Source organism: Sarcophilus harrisii, chromosome 2 (genome assembly GCF_902635505.1).
Source record: "Sarcophilus harrisii chromosome 2, mSarHar1.11, whole genome shotgun sequence".
Lineage (NCBI taxonomy): Eukaryota > Metazoa > Chordata > Mammalia > Dasyuromorphia > Dasyuridae > Sarcophilus > Sarcophilus harrisii.
The window spans coordinates 651,589,747-651,611,640 of NC_045427.1; the positions used below are offsets into that span (position 1 = coordinate 651,589,747).

General features: G+C 48.6%; 1 protein-coding gene across 2 annotated transcripts in view; it reads right to left on the minus strand.

Moving 5' to 3' along the window:
• The window catches only part of RNLS (renalase, FAD dependent amine oxidase), a 163,391-nt gene that overhangs the window by 24,501 nt on the left and 116,996 nt on the right, over positions 1 to 21,894 (minus strand). Inside the window, exon 5 of one of the 2 annotated variants that reach the window (XM_003758901.4) lies at positions 9,873 to 10,046. The exons of the other annotated variant lie outside the window; for it this stretch is intronic. Coding sequence (XP_003758949.2) covers positions 9,873 to 10,046 — 174 coding nt within the window. The remainder of the gene's footprint in view (positions 1 to 9,872; positions 10,047 to 21,894) is intronic. 2 annotated transcript variants of the gene reach the window in all.

Below are 21,894 nucleotides of genomic sequence, written 5' to 3' on the forward strand. Positions count from 1 at the left end.
TGCCCACAAGGCCCCTTTCTGGGCCACTTTCCCTTCTCTCTCTCCGTCCCAAATCAGCTTCCACCACTGAGTGATCGTCTCCGCAGGTTACCCCGTGTATTCAATCCCAGTCCCCAGCTGTGGCTGCTGGACAGGACTAGACACGCTCAAGCTCTCCCTGGGGTCCATCCTGAAGCTCGCTCTTTTCTGGTGCAGACATGGCTGGGTCAAGGCCGACATCCCCTGCAGGACAGGCCTTGGTAGCCCCTTTCCATGCCTCCTTCTCCCTCACCGTCCAGTCAGGTGGACGGAGGGACTCTTGCTCTCTGACTTTGAGATCTCTCCCATCTGATCCCCTCTTGCCCCTCGTAGCCATAACCCAGGAGTTGGCTTTCATTGCCTTTCACCCTCACTACAGAAATTGCTTCCTAATTGTTCTCCTTGCTACTAGATCCTTTCCACTCTAATGCATGTTCTGCAAAGCCGCCCAAATGATTTTCCTAAAGCGCATGGCTGACCATCCTTGGAAGGAGCAGGAAGATTTTTGTGAAGGATTCCTTGATACAGAATCTAAAATGTGGATCCTTTAAAATATTGGTAAAGACAAAACACTTTCCACACAAATAAAATCAGATCTAACCAACTGGAAAAATATTATGTGCTCTTGGATAGGCTGAGCAAGTAAAATAAAGATAACAATAATACCTAAACTAATCTATTTATTAGAAACTATTTTAATGACTTAGAAAAAATAACAACAAAATTAATCTGGAAGAACAAAAGGTCAAGAATTTCAAGGGAAGTAATGAAAAAAAAATCAAATGAAGGTGGCCTAGATGTACCTGATCTAAAACTATACTATAAAGCAATTATACACGGCAATTACAAGATTATATGATGCTCAATTCTGATGGACGGGGCTCTCTTCAACAATGAGATGATTCAAACCAGTTCCAATTGTTCAGTAAAGAAGAGAATCAGCTACACCCAGAGAGAGAACTATGGGAAATGAGTGGGGACCACAACAGAGCATTTCTATTCTTTCTGTTATTGCTTGCTTGCATTTTTGTTTTCCTTCTCAGATTTTTTTTTTCTTTCTAGATCTGATTTTTCTTGTGCAACAAGGTAACTATATAAATATGGATACATATATTGGATTTAACATAAACTTTAACATATTTAACATGTATTAGTCTACCTGCCATCTTGGGGAGGGGGTGGAGGGAGGAGGGAAAAGTTGGAACAGAAGGTTTTGCAAGGATCAATGTTGAAAAATTACCCCTGTATATGTTTTGTAAATAAAAAGCTATAATAAAAAATATTTAGTTTCCTATTAATTAATCTGCTTCTCTCTGCTCAATCTGCCTAACAGGCTTCATCACACCGAGTCCCAAGGGGGCTACAGGCTCCAACAGGTGAAGAGGATCTCCTCATTTAGAGACTCAGAGCTCATTTAGTCCACTTCTTTCATTTTTCATCAGGAGGAAAGTGAGGCAAGAGAAGGAAGTGACTTGGCCAAGCTATGGCCAAGTTGGCATTCACGTTCAGGCCTCTGTCTCCAGACCCAAGGCTATTTCTTTTGAGCTGCCACACTGGTTTCTGACATGACACACACTCGATTTTATCTAACAGTAAATATACTTTTTTATACCAGTTTTCTTGCCTTTAATTATTTAGAGGGCAGGGAGTTGTTAATAATAAGTTAACTAAGAAAGGGAAGAACATGAGATCCCCCTACTTCTTATTTCAGAAGTAAAATCACCTAATGGTCCTTTCTCCATTTCTTTTTTCCAACTTTTGTTTTATTCAGTCTGTCTTCACATGGCTTTAAAAAAGCCAACTCGTGTGTCTATTGGAGTGTGCTTTCCATTCTCCTTGCTGGGGGCAAGGCTGTCCTTTCCATCAAACTGTGGGGAAGGATAAATGCTTTAGCCATTTTCTCCCTTTGCTTAATCCTGTGGATTTTGCGTTCAGTAAAAAGAACTGGTCTCCAGCAAGGCTGAATGCGCCCCGTCTCATTCTGAGTGAATGCTTTTTTTCCAGTGACGACCTCCCACATTTTATGAAAACACCCATTTATCCTGGGGGCATGGGGAGAGTTCCAGCCCCATTAGAGTTTGTTAGAATAGGAGGAGCAGGCCTCAGTAGCCGGATAGTGGGGCTCACCAGCGGTCCTGAGAGCAGAAGGCTCACCCTGGGCTTGGGGTTCCTCCTGAGGATTTGGCTGGAGGGATTCTCAAGGGTTTTTGTCTCATTGGGGTCCTCCCAGGCCTGGCTAGGGTGGGGTCCCCACCTCAAAGGATCCCCTACCTGGCACATTTGAGACGCCTCTTTTTATGTAGTTATTTTGGCCGACTCAGCATTACGCCCAATATAAAACCGTGTCTGTGAAGTGGGATTTATGGCTGGAGACATTTCCTGAAGTGGGCAGGGTTTCCCTCTGGAGAAAGCATCTGGTTTGGCGATCTGGACATCGCTTTGAGCTGCGATTACGTATCTGGATTTAGGGTTTGATTTGCAGCCAGTCAAAAGAATTTTATGAATGGCCCGGAGTAAGATTTCACTCTGGCTGGCCAAACCCGGAGACCTGTTCTGGCCCACCGGGAGCAGGAAGGCCTCTCCTCCTGGACGTCACAAAGTGAGACGCTGGAAAGCAAGAGACTGATGAAATGCTGAAGTTTCCGTATTTGTGATGTCATCAAAGTATCTTTGCTCATTGTCATGGAAGAAAACATATCAATTTGCCCAGACTCTTTCTCTATTCTTCCCTCTTTCAACAGAATCAATGAAATCTCTACCCTGGGATTTTTTGACCTTAGAATGAAAAGCGATGGAAGTTGGGAATTCTGGGAGAAGTTCTCAAGCGAAAAGGTTTATGTTCGTTATGAATACTTTACTGCTGAGAAAGGCACGAAAAAGAGAGCCAACAGGCACCTTCCCTTCAAGGACACACAAAGCCCTGTTGAACACTGGAAGCCCCCAGGGGGCTCTGCCCACAGAATCTGTTTTTGGGGAGACCAAATTTTATTTTCAATGTAGGCAGGCTGCTTCCTCCCAAACATGAATCTAGAATATTTTCTCCTGAAGAATTCCCCAAGTCCCACAGACCTGTTATAAATATTAATGGTATTTCAGTGGCTTCTTGTCATTCCTGAGTGTTTAATATTCATATGTCTCATGCAGCTAATTCGGTTACTGCATGGGATATGTGCTTTTTCTGTATTCTAGAATGAGGAAATACACAAAATTGGTAACGGGAGAAATTGCTGAAAATTGGGAGACACCCTTGGGAGCCCCCCATGGCGCATTGAAAGGACCCCAACCCACCAGATGACAAGAAAGGCTCATCAAGGCAAGATTCTGGGCCCTGTTTAAAATGCAAGGGGTTATAAAGCTCTCGTAGCATCTCAAGGTCTAGAGTTAGACAGAATTGATGGCAGAGACCTTGGGGTCCAATCCCCTCAACTATAGCAGAGGAAATGGATGCCCACAGAAAAGGTGACTTGTCCCAGGTCAAAACAGGTCACCAGCTCCAGGATCTGAGATCTAGAGTTGGAAGGACCTCAGGGACAGACACCAAGGCCCAGGTCTCCCAAGCACAGCAAGATTTGAACCTGGGTTCCATGACTCGAGCCCTCATGCCTGTCCTGACATTGTAGGTGAAAGCCAAGGAGATTTCTCATGGCTCTCCGGAGAGCCAGGCATTTGTTTCCAAAGAAAGCTGAGGATTCTGGGCAATTCCTGTCTCCTGACTGCTCTTGCTGCATATGAAATGAATGTGAAAGAATGACCACAGCGTGGACTACGTTTGTTCTGAGCGGGATCGGAGGTTCGGCCCGCGGCCGGGGCAAGAGGTGTCTGGGCGTGTGGCGAGTCTGACAAAGTAACCGGGAGATGATGTAACAAATACTCAGCAAGGGCCTACTGCCTAAAGGACCCTGAGCAATAATGAATTCATCAGCTCCCTCCCCCTGCCAACTCTCCCAGTTTGGGGGTTTGAGCCCATCTGCCACAATGGGGCTTCTCTGCCTGACAACATTGTGCCCCTGTATTCTGACAGGAGCAAGGAAAGATGGCTGACACACGGCCTGGAAAAGGCACATTTGTGGCCTCAGCTGGAGCCCAGTTGTTCTTTGAGCAAACACTAGAAAGACACATCTTACACAGGAGAAAACCGTGGGGTCCTTTGAAGTCCAACCCTGGGAACCGAGGCCGCTGCAGGCCTGCTTCATTGGAAGCAGATGGGCCTGCCCAAGCAGCCATGGACGGCCCTGGGGCCCAAGGACCCTTGGTGTCTCCAGTGAGAAGGAGAAGCTCTAGCCCCGAGCCAAGGGCCCGGACCATCGGCCCTCATCTCAGAGGCCACAAGTGCTTTCCGGGGGCCTCCAGATGGGCTGCTCAGACCCCAATCCCACTCACTTTGTGTGATCTAAAGGACAGTGCTAACACACTTCAGGGAGAATGGACGGCTCTCTCCTCCCTCTCCTGCTAAGTAGGAGACCCACATGTCCGTGCAAAGGGAGAAAAAGATGAGGCGAGGGTGTAACTGAAAGGTGAAGATGCGGCTCCGGGCCCTGCCTCTGACGGCAATCCAGCCGAGAGCCTGGGGTAAATCACTCTCCTGTCTCAGCTTCTTCATCGGGGGCAGTAAGACCCACCTCCCAAAGACACAATCGATCCTTTGGGTCAGCCTGGGAAGCTCTCCGGCCCGTGGCTATGTCAGTGGAATTCAGACCTTCGGACCTGAGCCCCCCAGCTGGGAAGCTCCAGAGGGGGGACCCCAATCCAGGGTCCTGGAGTCTCCTCTCTGCTGCTTCTTGGGGTGTCCGTGGTCACAGATCAATATGTCCAGGAGGCCATATTTCATCCCATTTGGGGGCTTCTCTAGAATTTCCCGGCATTAGCTCCAGATCAAAGGAGCACAGGGACAGTTGTCTGCTGTCCAGCCTTTGCCTGAAGAAAGAGGAAGAATTCATCATCTGCACCCAGGTCCTGATCTGCCTGCACGTGGCTAAGATGGTTAGGAAATCCAGTTTCGCCCTCTGCAGTGAATCAGAACCATCCTCTATCCTTGTTCTGTGTCACAACCCTTCAGATATTGAAGAGAAGCATTATTTGCCCCCTAAGCCTTCTCTTTCTGAGACTAATCACCCAAAGATGCTTCAGTCAGTTGCTGTACAATATGGTCGGCAGCCCTCTAACCATCCTGGTAATCCGGGGCCTTCTAGTGGCCCAGAATCCACCGGGGCTAGAGGGCAGACCCTTCATGTTCATAGCTAGAGAGGTGGCTGCTCACCTGGAGAGAGGGAGGACTCCTGCCCCCCTCACATCTGTCCTTCCCTAGCCCGGGCCCAGCATCTGCCCTGCCCTGCCCTAGACACTGACATCTGACTTGCCCAGGTTTCCTCAAACTCCTGGGCCATCTGCCCTGCTGAGGCACTCTCAGGACCACCGGCTCTTGCCATTTGCCCTTCAGTGATCTTACTCCTAGCTTCATTCTCTTCCCGTTCAAGGGAGAGATTCTCAACAGTAGGGACTGTCATTTTTTCTCCTCGCATCCCCAGTCTTTGTTACACAGAAAGTACCTACAAAACACTCATTCCTTCATCTTTGCATCCTTGGCAGCTAGTGTGATAGTAGTCTGCATACAAGAGGTGATTAATAACTCCTTGTTGAACTGCATGGGTTGCCAGCTCTGAGCTGGATCCAGTGGGGGAGGGGGAGCTGCCTTCTCAGCACAGATGTTCTCTCTTAGCCTTTTCCCTCGGAGACCGACAGGCGTGTAAAAGAACAAGTCTCTCCAAAGCTGGAGAAAGAGGCGCAGCTCCCTCCCGATGATGAAGATGTTCCTCCAGCCTCAGAGCATCCAGGTGACCAGATGTGCAGAGAATGATATCACAGGATGGCTCCCTGAGCCTGGGGAATTACTCTGCTCCATTGATGTCAGAGCCAGCTCAGCCCCAGGGGCTGGAAGCCTCTTGAAATCTGGGACCACGTCACTGAATCTCACCCACAGAAATGCAGCGAGGCTCTCTGGGAAGATTACGCGCATGTCAACGGTTTTTGCTATTGTTGTTCCTTATGTCTCCAGACCAGCATCTAAGAGGGGGCATTGTGTTCACTGGGGATGGGTGATCAACTCCATCTAACCCTCCCACCCAGCGTCAGCCAAGCCTTCCCTGTGTCAGAGCCTGCAGCTGCAAAGACTACAAGTAAACGGGCTCTCAACAGTCCAGGCAAGAGGAGACTCGGGCCTGAATGCACGGGTGCCAAATGAGCAGCCCCTTCTGCAGAGAAGGCTAGAAATTCTTGTTTGTGGGGATTGTGACTTGGTCAGTTGGGCAGATGGACCATTCCGAAAGGGCCACGGTCTAAACATGGGAGGCAGGACCAGCCATAGCTTCCCATCTCTGGAAGCACAACGAGTGTGCTATCAATCTTCTGCAGTTCTTGGACCCAGTGTGAGCAATACTGGCATCTGGAGGCACTCTCCATCTCAACTATAGCACTTCTTTGGGGCTTCAAGGGTTCCTGCTCTCATCATCCGGTGGGATCATGGGTCTAAAGCACTAGTTCTGTACTGTTTTGTGTTTCACAGACCCCTCTGAAATCTGGGGAGGCCTAAGGAGCCCTTCTCAGAATAATTTTAAATGCCAATATATATAAGATTGCAAAGGAAACCAAGTAAACTGAACTACAGTTAAATATATATAATATATATAATATATTCTATATATAATATTAAAAATATATAAAATATATAACTATATATATTTAAAGTTCAGGGACCCAGATTAAGAACTTCTGTTCTAGAGCCAGATGAAAAAACTGAGGCCCCAGGAAAGTAAGTGACCTACTAAGGACACAGTATTTGAACCCAGGTCCTCTGACCTATATTCAAAGACACAAAATAAGCATCTACAAAGTAAATTCAAAATAAATACAAACTTTTTTTTGAGGGGAGCCATAAATTGCTAGGAAAATTAAGAAAGGCCTTCTTGGAAAGAGTATGATCCACCATACTTGAAGTAACCTAAAGCCTCAAATGCTTCTCTTTGATTAATGGCCCATTTGTGTTATTTTGGGTGGTAGCTTGACCTCCTTTGCTTTTTAGAGCATCTTCATTCAATTTTTGCAATTGTAAAATAACAGAATTTTTTTCACATTTGATGATCTTTCTATGGGTTCTTGGCAAAAATGATCTGATAATGAAATTGTAAAATTGAATCACGACACTCCATCAGCTTCCAAATGTGGGTATCTCTCCCTCCCTGAAAACAATCTGTGGATTTGATGTGTCCAGGTTTTGGCATCTGTAGACAAAGAATCCAGAGCTTTTCTCACAGTATTTCTCCATTAGGATGGCGTTCAGGCATTTTGTTCCCCTTCTTAGGGACTTCTGGGTATGCTCTCTTCAAATTGCTTTCGGTTTGTGTAGCACTGTGTCAGCATGGCGTAGGAAATGAAATGCTGGCACAGGATCTGGGTTCAATTCCTGTCTTTGATACTGGCTGTATAGCTTTGGCAAGTCACTGAATCTCTGTGAAAAGCCTCCTTTTCTATCTGGAAAATAAGATGATTGGATATAATGAACTCCGAAGTCCTTTCTAGATTTAAATCCATGATCCCCTCAAATCCACATATTTTTCTATAGTTATTTATTGTCTTTTGCTTTTCTTCTACCCATTTTCTCTCACTTCAGTAATTTTGTGTCTCAAAATATATAGAGAGATTTTTTCAGAGTCTCTATTTCTTTACTGAATATTTTAGGTTTTTTAAATCTTCCATTTATTTCTTGACTATTCATTTGAAGTTTCAATTTCTGATCTAATTTCATCCCTAATGTCTCTTTTTAAAATTTAGTTCATCCTTTGGAATTTCTTCCTATTTCCTACCTTTTAAGCTCTGGGGAATCCACAGAATTATTTTTGATGATTGAGAAATTTTGGTTCATTTTCCTTCAAAGTGTAATTCTTGTCCATAGAAGGTTTTTTGTTTTTTGTTTTTGTGAGGCAGTTGGGGAGGGTGGCTTGCCCAGGATCACCCAGCCAGTAAGTATTGTCTGAAGCCTCATTTGAACTCACAGCCTCCCATGTCTGGGGCTGGGTCTCTACCCTTGCTGCCATCCAGCTGCCTCTGCTTGGGGAGCCTCTCGTAGCAGCCCTGTTCCCTTTGTGACAGCTTTCCTTCCTGACAACAAGCCTCCATATTCTCCCTGCTTTGGTCTCCACTGCTCCCCATAACTCTTTGACTTCCATGGGGGGCAGTGAGTGTCCCAGAGTGCTCTCCTCTTCTAGGGGAGAAGGAGGGGCTGGAAGTTCCTGCTCAGTTAGGGGTTTTAGGGAATCTCAGAGCCCTGAGCTGCTTTCTCCCTTTCCGTTGCAGTGGTTTCTGCTTTGCATGGGTGCCCCCCTCGCTCAGACAGCTCAGGCCAGTGCCCACCTCCGCCACCACTTTGGGGCTTCTCCAGGAATCCCAGAAGCTGAGGATCGGGGCTGCTCAGAATGGGCCTTGTCACAGAACTAATATTGAAGCTCCTGACTCCAGAGCTGAGGGCCTGACTTGACCGCAGACATCTGCCATCCCTTTGGCTCTGGCGCTGATCTCATGACTTCTCGAGCCCTTGCTCGGGACCGTCCCTCGCTGGCCAGTGATGGCCTCCAGCTGAGCCCTTCCCCACCGTTTCAACCTGGCTGTGGTGAGAGGTCACCATGATCCTGACTGCAGCCCTCAGGAATTAGTCAGCGCCGGGGCTGTCCAGGGCGAGGCCAAACCAGGAGCCGACTCCGTGAATCTGTGCTGATGGTTGGTCGGAAAGTCACCAGCTGATCCCAGGCAAGGGGGACTGAGGCCGGCAGCCTCCTCCTTCTCCGCTTAACTCTTTCTTCCAGACCTTTCTCAAGTAAGGAGTGACCCTTTCCCTCAGCAGGGTGTCCCCCACACTGTGAATGCCATCTGGGGGCATCCATTCACACAGCTAGCAGACCAGGGGAGATTTAAGTTCTGAGCAACATTTTCCTGCGATCCTATACTCTGGTAAAGGAGCCACGCCTGGGGCTCAGGAGACCCCTGACAAGGTCCTGGCTGGCTGGATCATTCTCTGGCTTATGGAGCTTGTGTCCTGATGGAACCGCGGTCTTGTCCACACCAGAACAAACGAAGGGTCCTCGTAAGGTTTCTCCAAGAAAACTATCTGGAATCCCAAGCCCTGTGGCCTGGAACCTGAGGCCCAGAGTGAATCATTCAGCCTTTGCCTCCCAACTCATCCTCACCTGCTCGGGAGAGGGTGGGGGGCCCCATTGGGCCCTTACTCAGCATCTTATAGCTCAGTTTGGGTTTGGGAACACTCTACATGGAAGAATCTTTAGGATTCTGACTCTCACCCCAACCCTGAAAATTAAACAAAGAAACATCTCAAACTGAATCGGGCTGAGCAGTTTTACATCATGATGCCTCATTCCTCATTTCAACAAGTCTATTTAGGGGAAAACTCACCACCACCGAAGTTGGAGGGCGGGGGTGGGAGAAAGAAAGCGAAATGGAGAGATCCATTTAATGCGGAGATGGATCCACAGGAGGCAGTAGCTCTGGGGCTGCTTCTTGGAAGAGCAGCATTTCGATGTTTCAAAGGTTCTGACACTGTTTTCTCGAGCTCAGTAATGTAAACCAGGTGGTGAAGGAGTTTTAGAAAAGAACCAAACCAACCCAACCCAACTTCCCCAGTTCCATCGTACATTTTGTGACAGTCCAAATGTGACATGAAATTGTATCTCCTATGGCTTGGAGTTGAGTGCTGGCTGTGTTGGGGACGGTAACACACCATTAAGGGACATTTTCCACGACCTACGACCATCACTGTGGCGGCATTTAAGAGAAATAATGGAGCCACTGACCTATGTCTCTCTTCCTATTATCAATGGAGATGAAGCATATGTAGGGGTTCTTGGGGACGTACTGGGCGGCCCAGGGGACGTCAATCTGCGTGCCAGCTTCGTAAAAGAGGCCCAGGGCGAAACGGCAGGAATAGCGCACGGAGGCCAGCTGCTGCTTCTGACTTTCACTAATTACTGTGGGGAAAAAAAGAAAAAAACATTTTTCTTTTAGTAAAATCCAACTTAAAATTCTTTGTTCCCTCTGCATACAGATGAATACAATAGATCTCAAGAACAGACTGCAGGATTTCCATCTATTAGGTATCATGATGAAGACACAAAAAGAACATTAAGATGGAGATGTCTCTGCTCTCTTTTTTATTTAGAACCTTCTAGACAGACAGCTGAACTATGGCATTTCCTTTCTATTGTAGGGATGGGGAGCCTATGGGAGAGCTCCCTGGTGCATACACAGGCACTTAATGTCCTGCTTCTGGGTCCTCATTCATAAGAAACTTACACCTACAGAGTCTCTCCCCCATTTCTGCCTGCTCCGACCTGCCCAGCTCTCCCCCCAGATCTCCTGAAGCTTATGAGCCGCTCACATCTCTCTGCACTGCTCTTGGATGCCAACCAACAAGGGAAGTGTTAGATTTAGAGTCAGACTCACAGTCAAGTCCCAACTTGGCCATTTAGTCCTTGGGGGACCCACCGGGATCGGTTTCCTCCCCTGTCACGGGAAGGATCTGAGCTAGATGTCCCAAGCTCTGTGGCTGGCAGGGCCTTCTCCCTCAAGCACCTCTTCCTGTGCACCCACAAACACCTAGGGTAAGGATGGTTATTGTTGTCTGGGTAACACAATGCCGGAGCACAGTAGGTACTTAATAAATGCTCACTGATTGGTTGGTTCTTGATGACACTCAAGCTCTGACACTTGTTTTTTATGTAATGTAGGCAAGGGTTTCTTCTTGGGCCTTTGGTTTCTTCCACTCAATAAAAGCAAGATCAAGGATAGGAAAACCACATTTTAAAATAAAAGTTTTCTTATATTTAAAAGGCAGAATAAAGGGCCAGTCTCGTCAGGCCTGTCTGATGCACTGGATAATCCCTAAGGTCTCCCTAGGATTTGGATACAGTGGGTCCACAAACAATAAAGTCTCTTCCACCTTCAGAGAAGCCTGTAGCTGAGGGGCCTGTCTTGTTCATCTCTGATTCTTGTAGGGCTCAGCACAGAGCCTTGTGTGGCCGGCACAACAGCAATAGGTCAAGGGCAGGATGATTCTTTTATTTCACAAATCAGAGCCCGAGATCACACAGGGGATAGGACCCCTGGTCATCTGACTCCATCTGACTTGTCTTACAATGGACTTTTGAACTGAGAAGCCAGTAGAGTTCGGAGCTTTGGTATAGGCCCGGGAAGATTTTGACTTTTAAAAGTACCAGTTAATAAGAGGAGCATCACATTTCAAGTACTTTTAGAACAAAAATGATAACCCTTGGCCAAAGATTTATGTCCTCAAGTGTGCAAGGGTCCCTTGAATCTAGAGGGATTTTTTGGGACAAACAATGAGAGTAAGAAGGATCTTAGTGATTCTTGAGTCTGGTCACTTCAAGAGACTTAAGTGATGTGCCCATGGTCATGCTGAGAACAAATGTTAGAGGGCAGATTGGGACCTGGACCCTCTGACCTGCCTCCAACAGCTGTCCTATCCTTTCTATAGGTAAGAGGTGACCCAAGCTGGACTTTCAGTGATTTTGACAGTTTTTCAGTGATTTCCTACAGTTTTAAAATTCTACTGCCTTCTCTAGGATCAAACATAAAGGCTTCTGTTTGGCATTTCAAGCTTTTTATTCCTCAGGTGGTCCCTTTTACGTTGCCAAGCTCCTTTCTCTTTTCCAAACATTATCTTGCACCAACTACAGTGTCTGGTCCAACCTTTCCAGCAGACTTGTTCTTCGTGTACAACTCCATACCTTTTCACTGGTTGTCTTATACCTGGATTTCTTTCCTTCCTCACTTCTTCTTGGATTCACAACTTTTCTTTAAGACTCAACACTAGTGCCACTTTTTGTAGGAGGCCTTTAAAAATGTCTTTTATTTTTACCTCACCTATATTTTTATATTTTTCTTTTACTTACACATCATCTATATTCCTATATTTCCCCCCTTTCCTCTCCCAGAGAGCCATTCCTTACAACAAAAAATTAAAAGAAAAAAAAGGAAGAAGAAAAACCATATTCAGCAAAATCAATCAATACTTTGGAAAACATCTGATGTTATATGGTTTACATCCTGGAAAGGAGCAGGGGGAGGTGTCTTCTCTTCTCATATTTCTTCTTTAGGGCCAAGCAAGTTTTTAAAAAATTGTACAACATTAATTTTCATTTGTTTTGTAGTATCTCTCCCCCCACCCAGCCCACACGCATTTATATTGTTGTGGTCATTGTATTTCTCTTCTCCTGGCTCTGCTTACTTCACTCTGCATCAGTGCATGTAAACCTTCCAAGTCTTCTCTGTATTCATCATAATTGATATATAATGAATCTCAGAGATTCTTATAGAGAGGATAGATCTTATAGAGCAATAAAAATCCACTCCATTCATTTAGTTATTTCCCAATCGATGACCATTTACTTTATTTTTAGTTTTTTGCTACCATAAAATGTGCAACTGTAAAGATTTTGGTGTTTATGGGAACTTCTTTTATTGTTTTGCCAGGGACGGCCTTGGGGGGACGTGCTGTGTAGTGGATCTCCAGGTCAAAGGGTACGGCGGCCACATGGCTTGCATAATTTGCAGGTAACTTTGATGGATCCTCCCAACTACTCATGCCTTCCCTCCCCAAACTATCTTGTGTCCTCCATTTTGTATCTATTTTATGTAAACCTATATCTATACACGTCTCCCTATTAAAATGCTCACTTATTGAAGGTGGTAATTGTTTGATTTTTGTCTTTATTTTTGTATTAGGACAGCAATGGACTTATAAACACTTATTGGTTGAAAGGCAAAGAACTTCTGTGTTTTAGGGCACTTTTAGGCATCTGAAAACTGTACTGGGATAGGTCTTCTTTCCTCTGGGTGGAGACAAAGCCAGACCTAGACTAGGTCAGTCAGTGTGAGGAGCTGACTTATCAAGAATAAATATGGCTTATTGGATTTCACATATATTTTAACATGTATAACATATATTGGATTACTTGCCATCTAGGGGAGGGAGTGAGGGAAGGAAGGAGGGGAAATTTTGGAGCACATGGTTTTGCAAGAGTCAATGTTGAAAAATTCTCCCTGCATATGTTCTGAAAATAAAAAGCTTTAATAAAACAAACAAACAGAATAAATATGGCCCTTTAACAAAATTACAGGCATTTCAGATGCTCCTAAAAGGGGGAGCCTCTCCAGAGGAATAATAACAAATGCCAGAATCTGGAGGTGAGCAGCGTTCTACTTGCCAATATTCAAATATAAGACACAAGAAATGCCAAAGAGTACAATCAGCACAAAAACTTAAGTAAGGTGATGTGGTCATGGTAAGGGGAAGAGGTGGGCAGGGCTTCAGGATCTGGGACACAGCAGCTCCCATTCTGCTTCACGGATGGCTATTTCCAAGAGGGAGAACAAGCACATGGAAGGCAGGAAGCGAGATCAGATGTGGGAGAGAGACCGATGCATGTAACCCATGTTCCTTGGTGATCCTGGGACAAGACAACACAGTCCAGAGGAAGTCCTTCCCTGCACTGGGAGGATGCCGCCCTCCCTCTTGCCCTTCCCATGCTCACAGTGTGTCCCTTAACCTTTCTTGTTAATTGTACTTCCTGATTTTTCTTGTGTGTCTCTTATTTTGGGCAAGTAGGGTACTCGGCTCACTGCTGAGTTCTGGCCTTGACTCAAAGCTGGATTTTCAGGGAAAAAAAACCATGGTCTCCAAACTGCAGAAGTTGGGAAAGTCCAGTGGGGCTGGGAGGTGCATTGGCAGGACAAGGCTTACCCGGAGGAGATCACAAACAGGAATTAATATACAAGAGTAGGTACCACCTATTTTGCTTTTCCTAGACCTCAGAGCTAGAGCTGAAAGGGAAATAATCCAACCCACGCATTCTACAAATAAAGAAACTGAGGACTTGCCCACAGCCACACAAATGTAAAAGGAGCAGCATTTGAATCCAGGTCCTCTGACATTAGATTCAGGGCTTTCCCCACCGTACTACATACTGCCTCCTTTTGGTTTCTAAAACAGCCCTAGGACACAAAATTGATCTACCAAAGTTCAAAGTCGGCCAGGAGTTCCGTTATCTGTCTAACTTCTCAGTTTCTATCAGCGGGAGACATTCAACAGAACTGAAGGAAGATGGAGAGCAGAGACAGTTAAGGGTCCACACTGACCCTGCTCCTGGGGCTCCTGGTCCTACTCGGGGCCTTTGTTGGTGACTCGCTCCCTTCTGCTCCACGTGGGGCTGTCTTTGGGAGGACCGAGGCAGGACGGAGGGGGTGCCTTGTTTGGACACCGCCTCAAGCTTTCCCAGACAGAGGAGAGCCCTCATTCTTTCCATAGGTAGAGTGTTGAATTTACTCCAATAAAAGCCCATAAATAAGATAATTGCCACATGTGGTCCAGCCCTATAGGAAATATGACCCAACGTGTTCCCTTTTTTCGGTGATCCCGCCCAGTTTTATTACTGCTGAGCCGTCCACGAGGAGCCCCGACAGGCCAGTCAGTCCCAGAGGCTTGCTCACGTGCTCCTCGGGCTGTGGCTGCCGGTGCGGTGACCTGGGCATCCGGATCATAATTTGAAACTTCTTCTGAGGGAGAAGGTGGCCCTGGACAGGACTGGGATAACCATGAGCCACCGGGGATGGGAAAGCCCACACAAGGACCCTTGGACCACACAGGCCACCCACCTGCCCTTTGTTCCAACAGTGCCCACAGTGTTAGGCAAGGGCCAAACCTCAGGCCTTGGGAGGGTAATCAGAAAGGAGCTGGGCTCTGGTCCGGTGAGAGGCTGCAAAGGTGCCGAGTCCCTGTCGGCCCCCTGGGCTCCCCCACAGGCCAGACCTCCTGGGCCTCTCCCAGGGCGGCTCACCCCCATCTTCTCCAGGACCCCCCAGCCTCCAGTCCATGGCAGAGGCTGATTGGGCTCTTTTCTGTATCCCTAGTCCCTGAGCACAGGGCTTGGCACAGTCAGCCTTGATGGCAATTTGCTGAGTGTTTGTGGGGCTGGAAGAAGTTCGGAGCCATTCAGAACGCTTCCCCCGAAGTGGGTCAGTCTGCTCCCCACATCCCACTTAAGTCAGCGACTGGCTCGGGCCATTCACTGTCCCAGGAACATGTAAGTAAGGACGCCCTCCATCCAAATGCACGACAAGAGGGACGAGAGCCATTTGGAGGACTCTTGGAAGGGACCTGGGGAATATTGGGGTTCAGGGGATGTTCACGGACAACTAGGCCTCTGATCCCCCTAACTCTCACCTGTGGCTCCAGAGGATGGAGCACGCATGGCAGCTGAACCTGGGAAACTGCTTCGGCTAAACCAGGAGGATGGCAGCCAAGGGACCTCAGACCCTCTGGTGAGTGAGGGGGCGTCGGCTCCGGGCGTGGAGCTTGGTCGGGCCTGGAAGATACCAGGTCCTCCTCGTAATCTTGAGTCATCACCAAGCTTGACTCTGTCACTGCCCCTGGACAGTGGTCACCCTGGGAGAGAGAGCAGCCCGAAACCTGCGGGCAATCTGCCTCACAGAAGTCCAAGAGCTCATTTTACAGAGGAGGACTCGGCAGCAGATGGAGAAGTGATGTGGGGGCTCACCCTGTAGCAGGCGTCTGAGGCTGGTTCCAAAGGCAGGGCCTTCTGGCTCAGACCAGCCCTCAGGGACCCTGTCTGAGTCGGCCTCTCGAGTCCTCTGGGCCCGGCTCTCTGCAAAGCCTAACCTCCAGAACCGCCACCAGCCTCCCAAGGCTCTTGATGCGCGAGTGTGAGATGGGCTCAGCTCTAGGGTGTTCTCAGGACCAAATCCTGTATTTTCCTTCGCACCCTGAGTCCCTGGTTCAACAAATGCTTCAGGATCGCTCCCTCTGTGCACAGTACCAGGCCGGGGGCCAGAGCCACAGAGAGAAAGGCCAGCTCGTTCTCGGCCGCCCAGAGCCTGTCCTACGGAGAGCACGGAGAGGGCCCCACCAAGCAGGGGAGGAGGGAGCTTGGACACCGGCACTTAAAAGGCACCAGTGGAATCTTGGAGCATCTTTACATTGATGGAAAAAATAGATCAAATAGCTGAGACCCGCATCAGAGTGTGAGAGCAGCACAGGGGTGAGCCCAGAAGAGGCCTCTGGGCCAGGAAGAGGTGGACCCACGTCCCATCTCAGACACAGACTATGTGGGAGCCTGGCTGAGGTTCAAACCCCGGTATTCAGCCCTCAGAATTGTGGGAAAGGCAGAGAAGCTGCCCATTTGTACAGAGAACTTCTGTACCTGGCAGTTCCCTGCACTGATCATTTCAGAGTCTAGTGTATTTTCCTATCTGAAAGTAACAGCTAAGAGTATGAAAAAGTTTACTTTTCTGTCATTAATTTGCAGTGATTTTTACTAGATACTTGCTAAGCCATAGTAATTTCTTTCTTCTTTTTTTTTCTTCTTCCTCTTTCTTCCTTCTTTTTCTTCTTCTTTCTTCCTCCTCCTCCTCCTCTTTCTCCTCCTCCTCCTCCTCTTCCTCTTCCTCCTCCTCCTTCTCCTCCTCTTCTTCCTCCTCCTCCTCCTCCTCCTCTTCTTCTTCTTCCTTCTTTTTGCTGAGGTAATTGGGGTTAAGTGACTTGCCCAGAGTCACACAACTTGGAGGTGTTAAGTGTCTGAGACCAGATTTGAACCACAGTAACACGCATTTAAAAGGAGGATGCGACGTCAGATCTGTCATCCCCCCTGCGCCTTTCTGTCTCTCTGGCTGGCTCAGATTGATGCCAAAGCCTTGGGACCTCTGCGCCCTGGTATAGTATTTGTGTGTCCTATGTGTCCTACGTAGGGTGTCCTTAGAGAGCCTTCCTCACGCCTCTGCACACTATCTCAAATGGGGGAACTGGGAATCTTGAATTCTGTGCTAATAAAACTTTAAAAAACAACAGAAAAAAAAAGAAAGAATGGAATATTCATTAAATAAACATAAATCCATAAGTTCACATCTCAGGCCTCCCAAGATGCCCACTGTGGCTTTGGCAGACAACATAAAATTTCTCTGCTCTTTGGGAAAACGATGACCTCAGAACCACTCATTAAATCCCCCTGTTCCAATGTTCCTGATAAAATACTACATCAGGGTCTTCTGGTAAAGGTGGGGAGGTTATATAAAGCAGATAACACTAAAAACTCCCAAGTGAGCCTTTGATCTTCTTTTGAACCTTGTCTCCCAGGCTGCCATGGCCATGCTGGACCTAGCCAAGGCTGCTCTTAAGACAACAGGCAATCGATGGGGCAGACTCCAAATCCTTCTCACTCAGGAAGCGCCTCTGGCTTCCAAGGTGGCCTTGGGGGGCAATGAGGCCAGGCTCTAGTTCATCTTTAGAAAACCAACATCCTTCTAGTGATGTTCTATGATTACAAGTCACTGAATATTCCAGGCTTGGAAGAAGGGAACCTGAGGATCCCTCAAGGGTCAGGGAGAAGCGTGTGGTCACATTATGCTGGAGAAGAACATCATGGCGGACAGAGGTGTCCGAGAAGTTGGCTGGTCACTGGTGAGCTCCATGAATGAGGCTCTTGGTCCCTGGCACAGGCCCCCCGTGAGGACTTCCCAGAGTTGCTAGGGATGGGCAGGGATGGATGGATGAGTATCTTTGTACCTCGTATTGGGTGCTGACATGCTCCTCTGGGACCGGGGTCTTGGCCGACTCTGCCTGGCGCAGTTCGCCTGCCTCTCCTGGACCCCTCTAGACCGTGGTAGCCCAGTAAGGGCCTAGGGATCAGCTCAGCCCATCTCCACAGCCCTCGTCGCTTCCAAGTCTAGGATCCCATCATTCATTATTCCCACAGAATATTTTGGGTCAATATCACATTTGCATGTATTAGATATTTTTTCCAAAATCCAGTTGATATTGAAATATTAAAATTAAAACAATTAAAATTAGTCAAACTGACTTTTTACTGCCTCATGAAATCTGAAGAAAAGAACAGGGAGTCTAAGACCAGTTTGGACACTCCTTAGTTTTTCTTGCTCCATTTGTCAAGCACACATTTCCGTTCTTCCCCTCTCTCGGTGTCCCCTGGGATCTGCCGTCTTCACCGAGACCACCATTCATCGCTTGGCACCCGAGCCGAAGGCCTTCGGAGGTTGCACAAGGGGGAAGCTTTCAGCAGAGGACAGTATATACCTTTAAACTCAATGGTGGGGCTCGAATCATGATGGGGAATTTTCCATGTTTTTGTTGGTTTGGTTCTGAAAACGAACCGTGATTGAAGCGTAGTGCCTAAAATCACAAGATATGTTTTTGCCCCCATTCTCATAAAAAGACTCGTTTTCAAACAACATTGTGAGGAAAAAAGATTCCTCTCAGGCAGTGGCTTTTTTATAGGGTACAGCACAGACCAAGAGTCATCCCAGAGACACTTATTTTTTTTAAATAAGGAAGCAATAAAACGGTGGTGGGCTCATGTGGACAGGATCTCAACAGTCCTACCTAAGGGGAATGGTGAAGGGATTGTGGAGACATCACTGGCTCCACGGAGGGTCTGCAGCAAGAACATCTGTCTAAATCTGGCGCTTTGCACATAAACCTACTGATATCCCCCTTAGCCAGAGTCGCTTACTTCGGACTTCACCTGTGTGAAGCACAGAAGACTAGCTCCTGGCACGGAGTGGGCGCTTCCTAAGTGCCCTGCGTGCTCTCCCTCCCCCCAGGCCCCGGCCTTTTCCAGAGGCCTCCACGCTCACAAAGCCCCGTCTCATTTTCTGCCTTGAGAGCAGAGTTGCCACACTCTCTCCCCCGTCTCCAGGGCCCGTGCAGGGAGACAGGAGCACGAAACTGCCTCCGAGTGAGTGAGTGAAGGCCTTGGAGGACACGCCGTGTCTATGACGGGACTTGCTGGGACATCAGGGGAAGATACCTCGGAAGCCGGGCCTCCCTTGTCCTGGGTCCGGGCCCCAGGTGCCCTGGGGACCCAAGGAGAGATTCCCAGCATCCTCTCTTCCAGCTGGGCCCAGGAAAGAGCCTGGAGGGAAACCTCAGGCCCGGGCTGCTTGGTCCTGGGGACAAGGGTCAAGGCAGCCCATGGGGAAAAAGGCAGCGCCATCTTTTGGGTCTTTCCCCACACTCTGCATCTCACTGGGCACTTTTCATGATTATTTCAGCAGCTCCTTTGGCCTCGGTTTGCTAATTGCCCCTCCTTGGGCACCGAGTCCACGGGGAGCGAGGGCTTTCACAGGGAGGAGGAAGCGCTGTGGTTAAACTGTAGCCGAGGTATTTTTAGAGTGGTTAACATGGTAACGGGGCCTCACAAAACCTGCCATGGGGATACCCGGCCCCACAGCCCCAGAACCAAGGGCCGGCCTGTTAGGGACCTTCCCGGGGGCCCCAGTTTTTCTGGGGGCTCCCCGGGGACAGGATGCTGACTCCCTGGTAGCCAGGCAGAGGCCACTGGTTGGCCCGACAGGCCCACACCCTGGCCATCTGTTAACAGTCTATTTTTCTAAACTAATTCTGACCTGATGCTGGCCCCAGGATAGGGCAATGGCCATTTCAGGCTGTGGTTTCTTGGCTCATTTCAGGGTCTGGGCGGCATCTGGCTCCATCAGCGGAGTGGGTGAAGTAAGGCTCTCCTGGGGTCTCCAGGGCAGCCCCTAGGACCCAGCATCAGACCCCCAACTCTGGATCAGACCAGATTGCCTCCTGGTCAGTTTGCAGGGGTTGTCGCCACCACCATCCCCCTCCCCAAGTCCTTCTCTCCCTCTAGAGGAAGCCTTTTCTAACCTCTCCCCAAAGACCCCCCCCCTTCCCACATAGCTTCCGTCTCAGTACTTTCAACAGATTCCCTTCTAGTGATTCTGCACACCCTTACTCCAGACTCATTTCTTCTGGAGGAGAAACTGTTTCATTCTCTGGCTTTTTATCATCAACAAGCCCAAGGCTGGGCATACAAAAAGCACTTAATATGTGCTTATTGATTCTTTTCATTATAAAATGTCTGCTGGGCCTTCCTGTACCCATTCTTGGATTACAAGTACCTGCACTATTGGATGTGAGCCACTGTCCCTTACCCGGAAATCTCTCCAGGCCATTCCCTTTCTTCCCAGCAGGGAGCCCGCTCGGGAGGGCATGGGGACTTCCACAGGGAGCAGGGATCAGGAGGGCACGGGGACTTCCACAGATTGAGGGGTGGGAGAGCGGCCCTTGGCTAGCCCATGCACGAGGGAGGGGCCCCTGCTTTCTGAAAGCTCTAGGGAGGGGAATCCCCCCCCCACTGGGGGGCATCCATCCCCTTTGGATGCTTCTCATCATGAGGAAGCCTTAGAATTTGCCTCTTTGGGAAAACTTGCTCCCCAGTGGCCCCTGGACCTGCCTCGCTGTAGCCAAAGGGAGCGAGTCTGAGCCCTTTAGACCAAGCAGTGTTTCCAGTATTGGAACCCATCATCTAATCCTGGTTAAACCTCCTTAGTTCCTGTTCCCAAAGACCTGGGCCCAGGGTCCTGCCCAAGCTGTGGCCCTGCCATTTTGGACATGACGGAGCAGGGCCCATGAACTTATTGCCTGGAGCCCCTAAATGTAACCTCAGATCATACTGGCTTTTCTGGCAGCCACATCACACTTCTGACTCACAGGAAACCTGCAGATCCCCAAAAGCCCCCCCTTTCTTTCAGAAGACCTGCTCAGGGCCCCGGGGCCATGACATAGCATAGGGGGCACAAAGCCAGGCCTGGAGTCAAAAAGACCTGGATTCAAATCCAGCTTCAGCCACTCACCCGTTTTGTGACCCTGGGCAGGCCATCACATCACCCTGTTTGCCTCAGTTTCCTCCTCTGTAAAAAGCTGGAGAAGGAAATGACAAACTACACCAGTGCCTTGGCTAAGAAAAGCCCACATGGAGTCACGACTAAAATGGCCACACAACATCCCGGTCCCCTGAAAGCACAGCCTCAGCATCCCCTGGGACTGCTCGCTCTCGGTCGCCCACATATTCAATCTGGGGCCAAATCTGGTCATTTGTGGCTCTCCCTTCTGTGTCTCCTCCCCTCTGTGGCACAGGCTCTCATGCCCTCAGGCCCGGACCCTGCCAGCAGCTGCTGGGCTGGGCTGGGGTTTACCTGCCCCCAATCTCTCCCAACTGCTCTCCTGCCCTGGCCTAACCACGTAATAACCCCTCCCTCAATAAACCTTTGGGTGAGTGTCAGAGGCAGGATTTGAATCTGGGCCCTCTAGAGCCAGCATCTTCTCTGCAGTCATCCCTGCCTTTCAGTGAGGGACGGGGAAAACAGGGCCAGGGAAGCACGGCTAACTGACACAGCACGTTTTAGTGGTGTATTTGTGCCCCTGAAGGGCTCCTTCCAGCCACAGGCACCTCTCCCTGACTCTCTTCAGCACCTAGTTTGGGACAGCACGGATGACTGAGCATCCTTTTCCCATCAGTCACCAGCCGCTCAGAATTACTGCTTAAAGGTCAAAATAATTTCCAGCTCTCTTTCCTTTTAACTGAAATATGAAAAGGGGTGGACATGGTGTATTTATGTTCTGCCATCAGGAAAGGATGGATGCGCATTAAAAATCACAGTGTAAACACATTTCCCGGAGCCTGGTCAGTTATGACAAGGGCCGGCACAGGCTCTCCTGCTGAAAGCCAGAGAGGCCCCCACTTCTCACTGCCAGAAAGGGAAGGCACGTGACTCGGCTGCGAGATGAAATGGTCCTTGGGAGAAGGGTTGTGGAGTGGTTGGCTTTTCATAACAGAAAATGCAGCCATCTCATGATGGGGAAATGGAGAGGGAGCCCTCCATTCCTCAAGGAATTCCAATTACTAGGGTAGAAAAGAAGAGGGGCCCGTTGCTGTGTGGGCTGAGAGGGAGGAATATCAG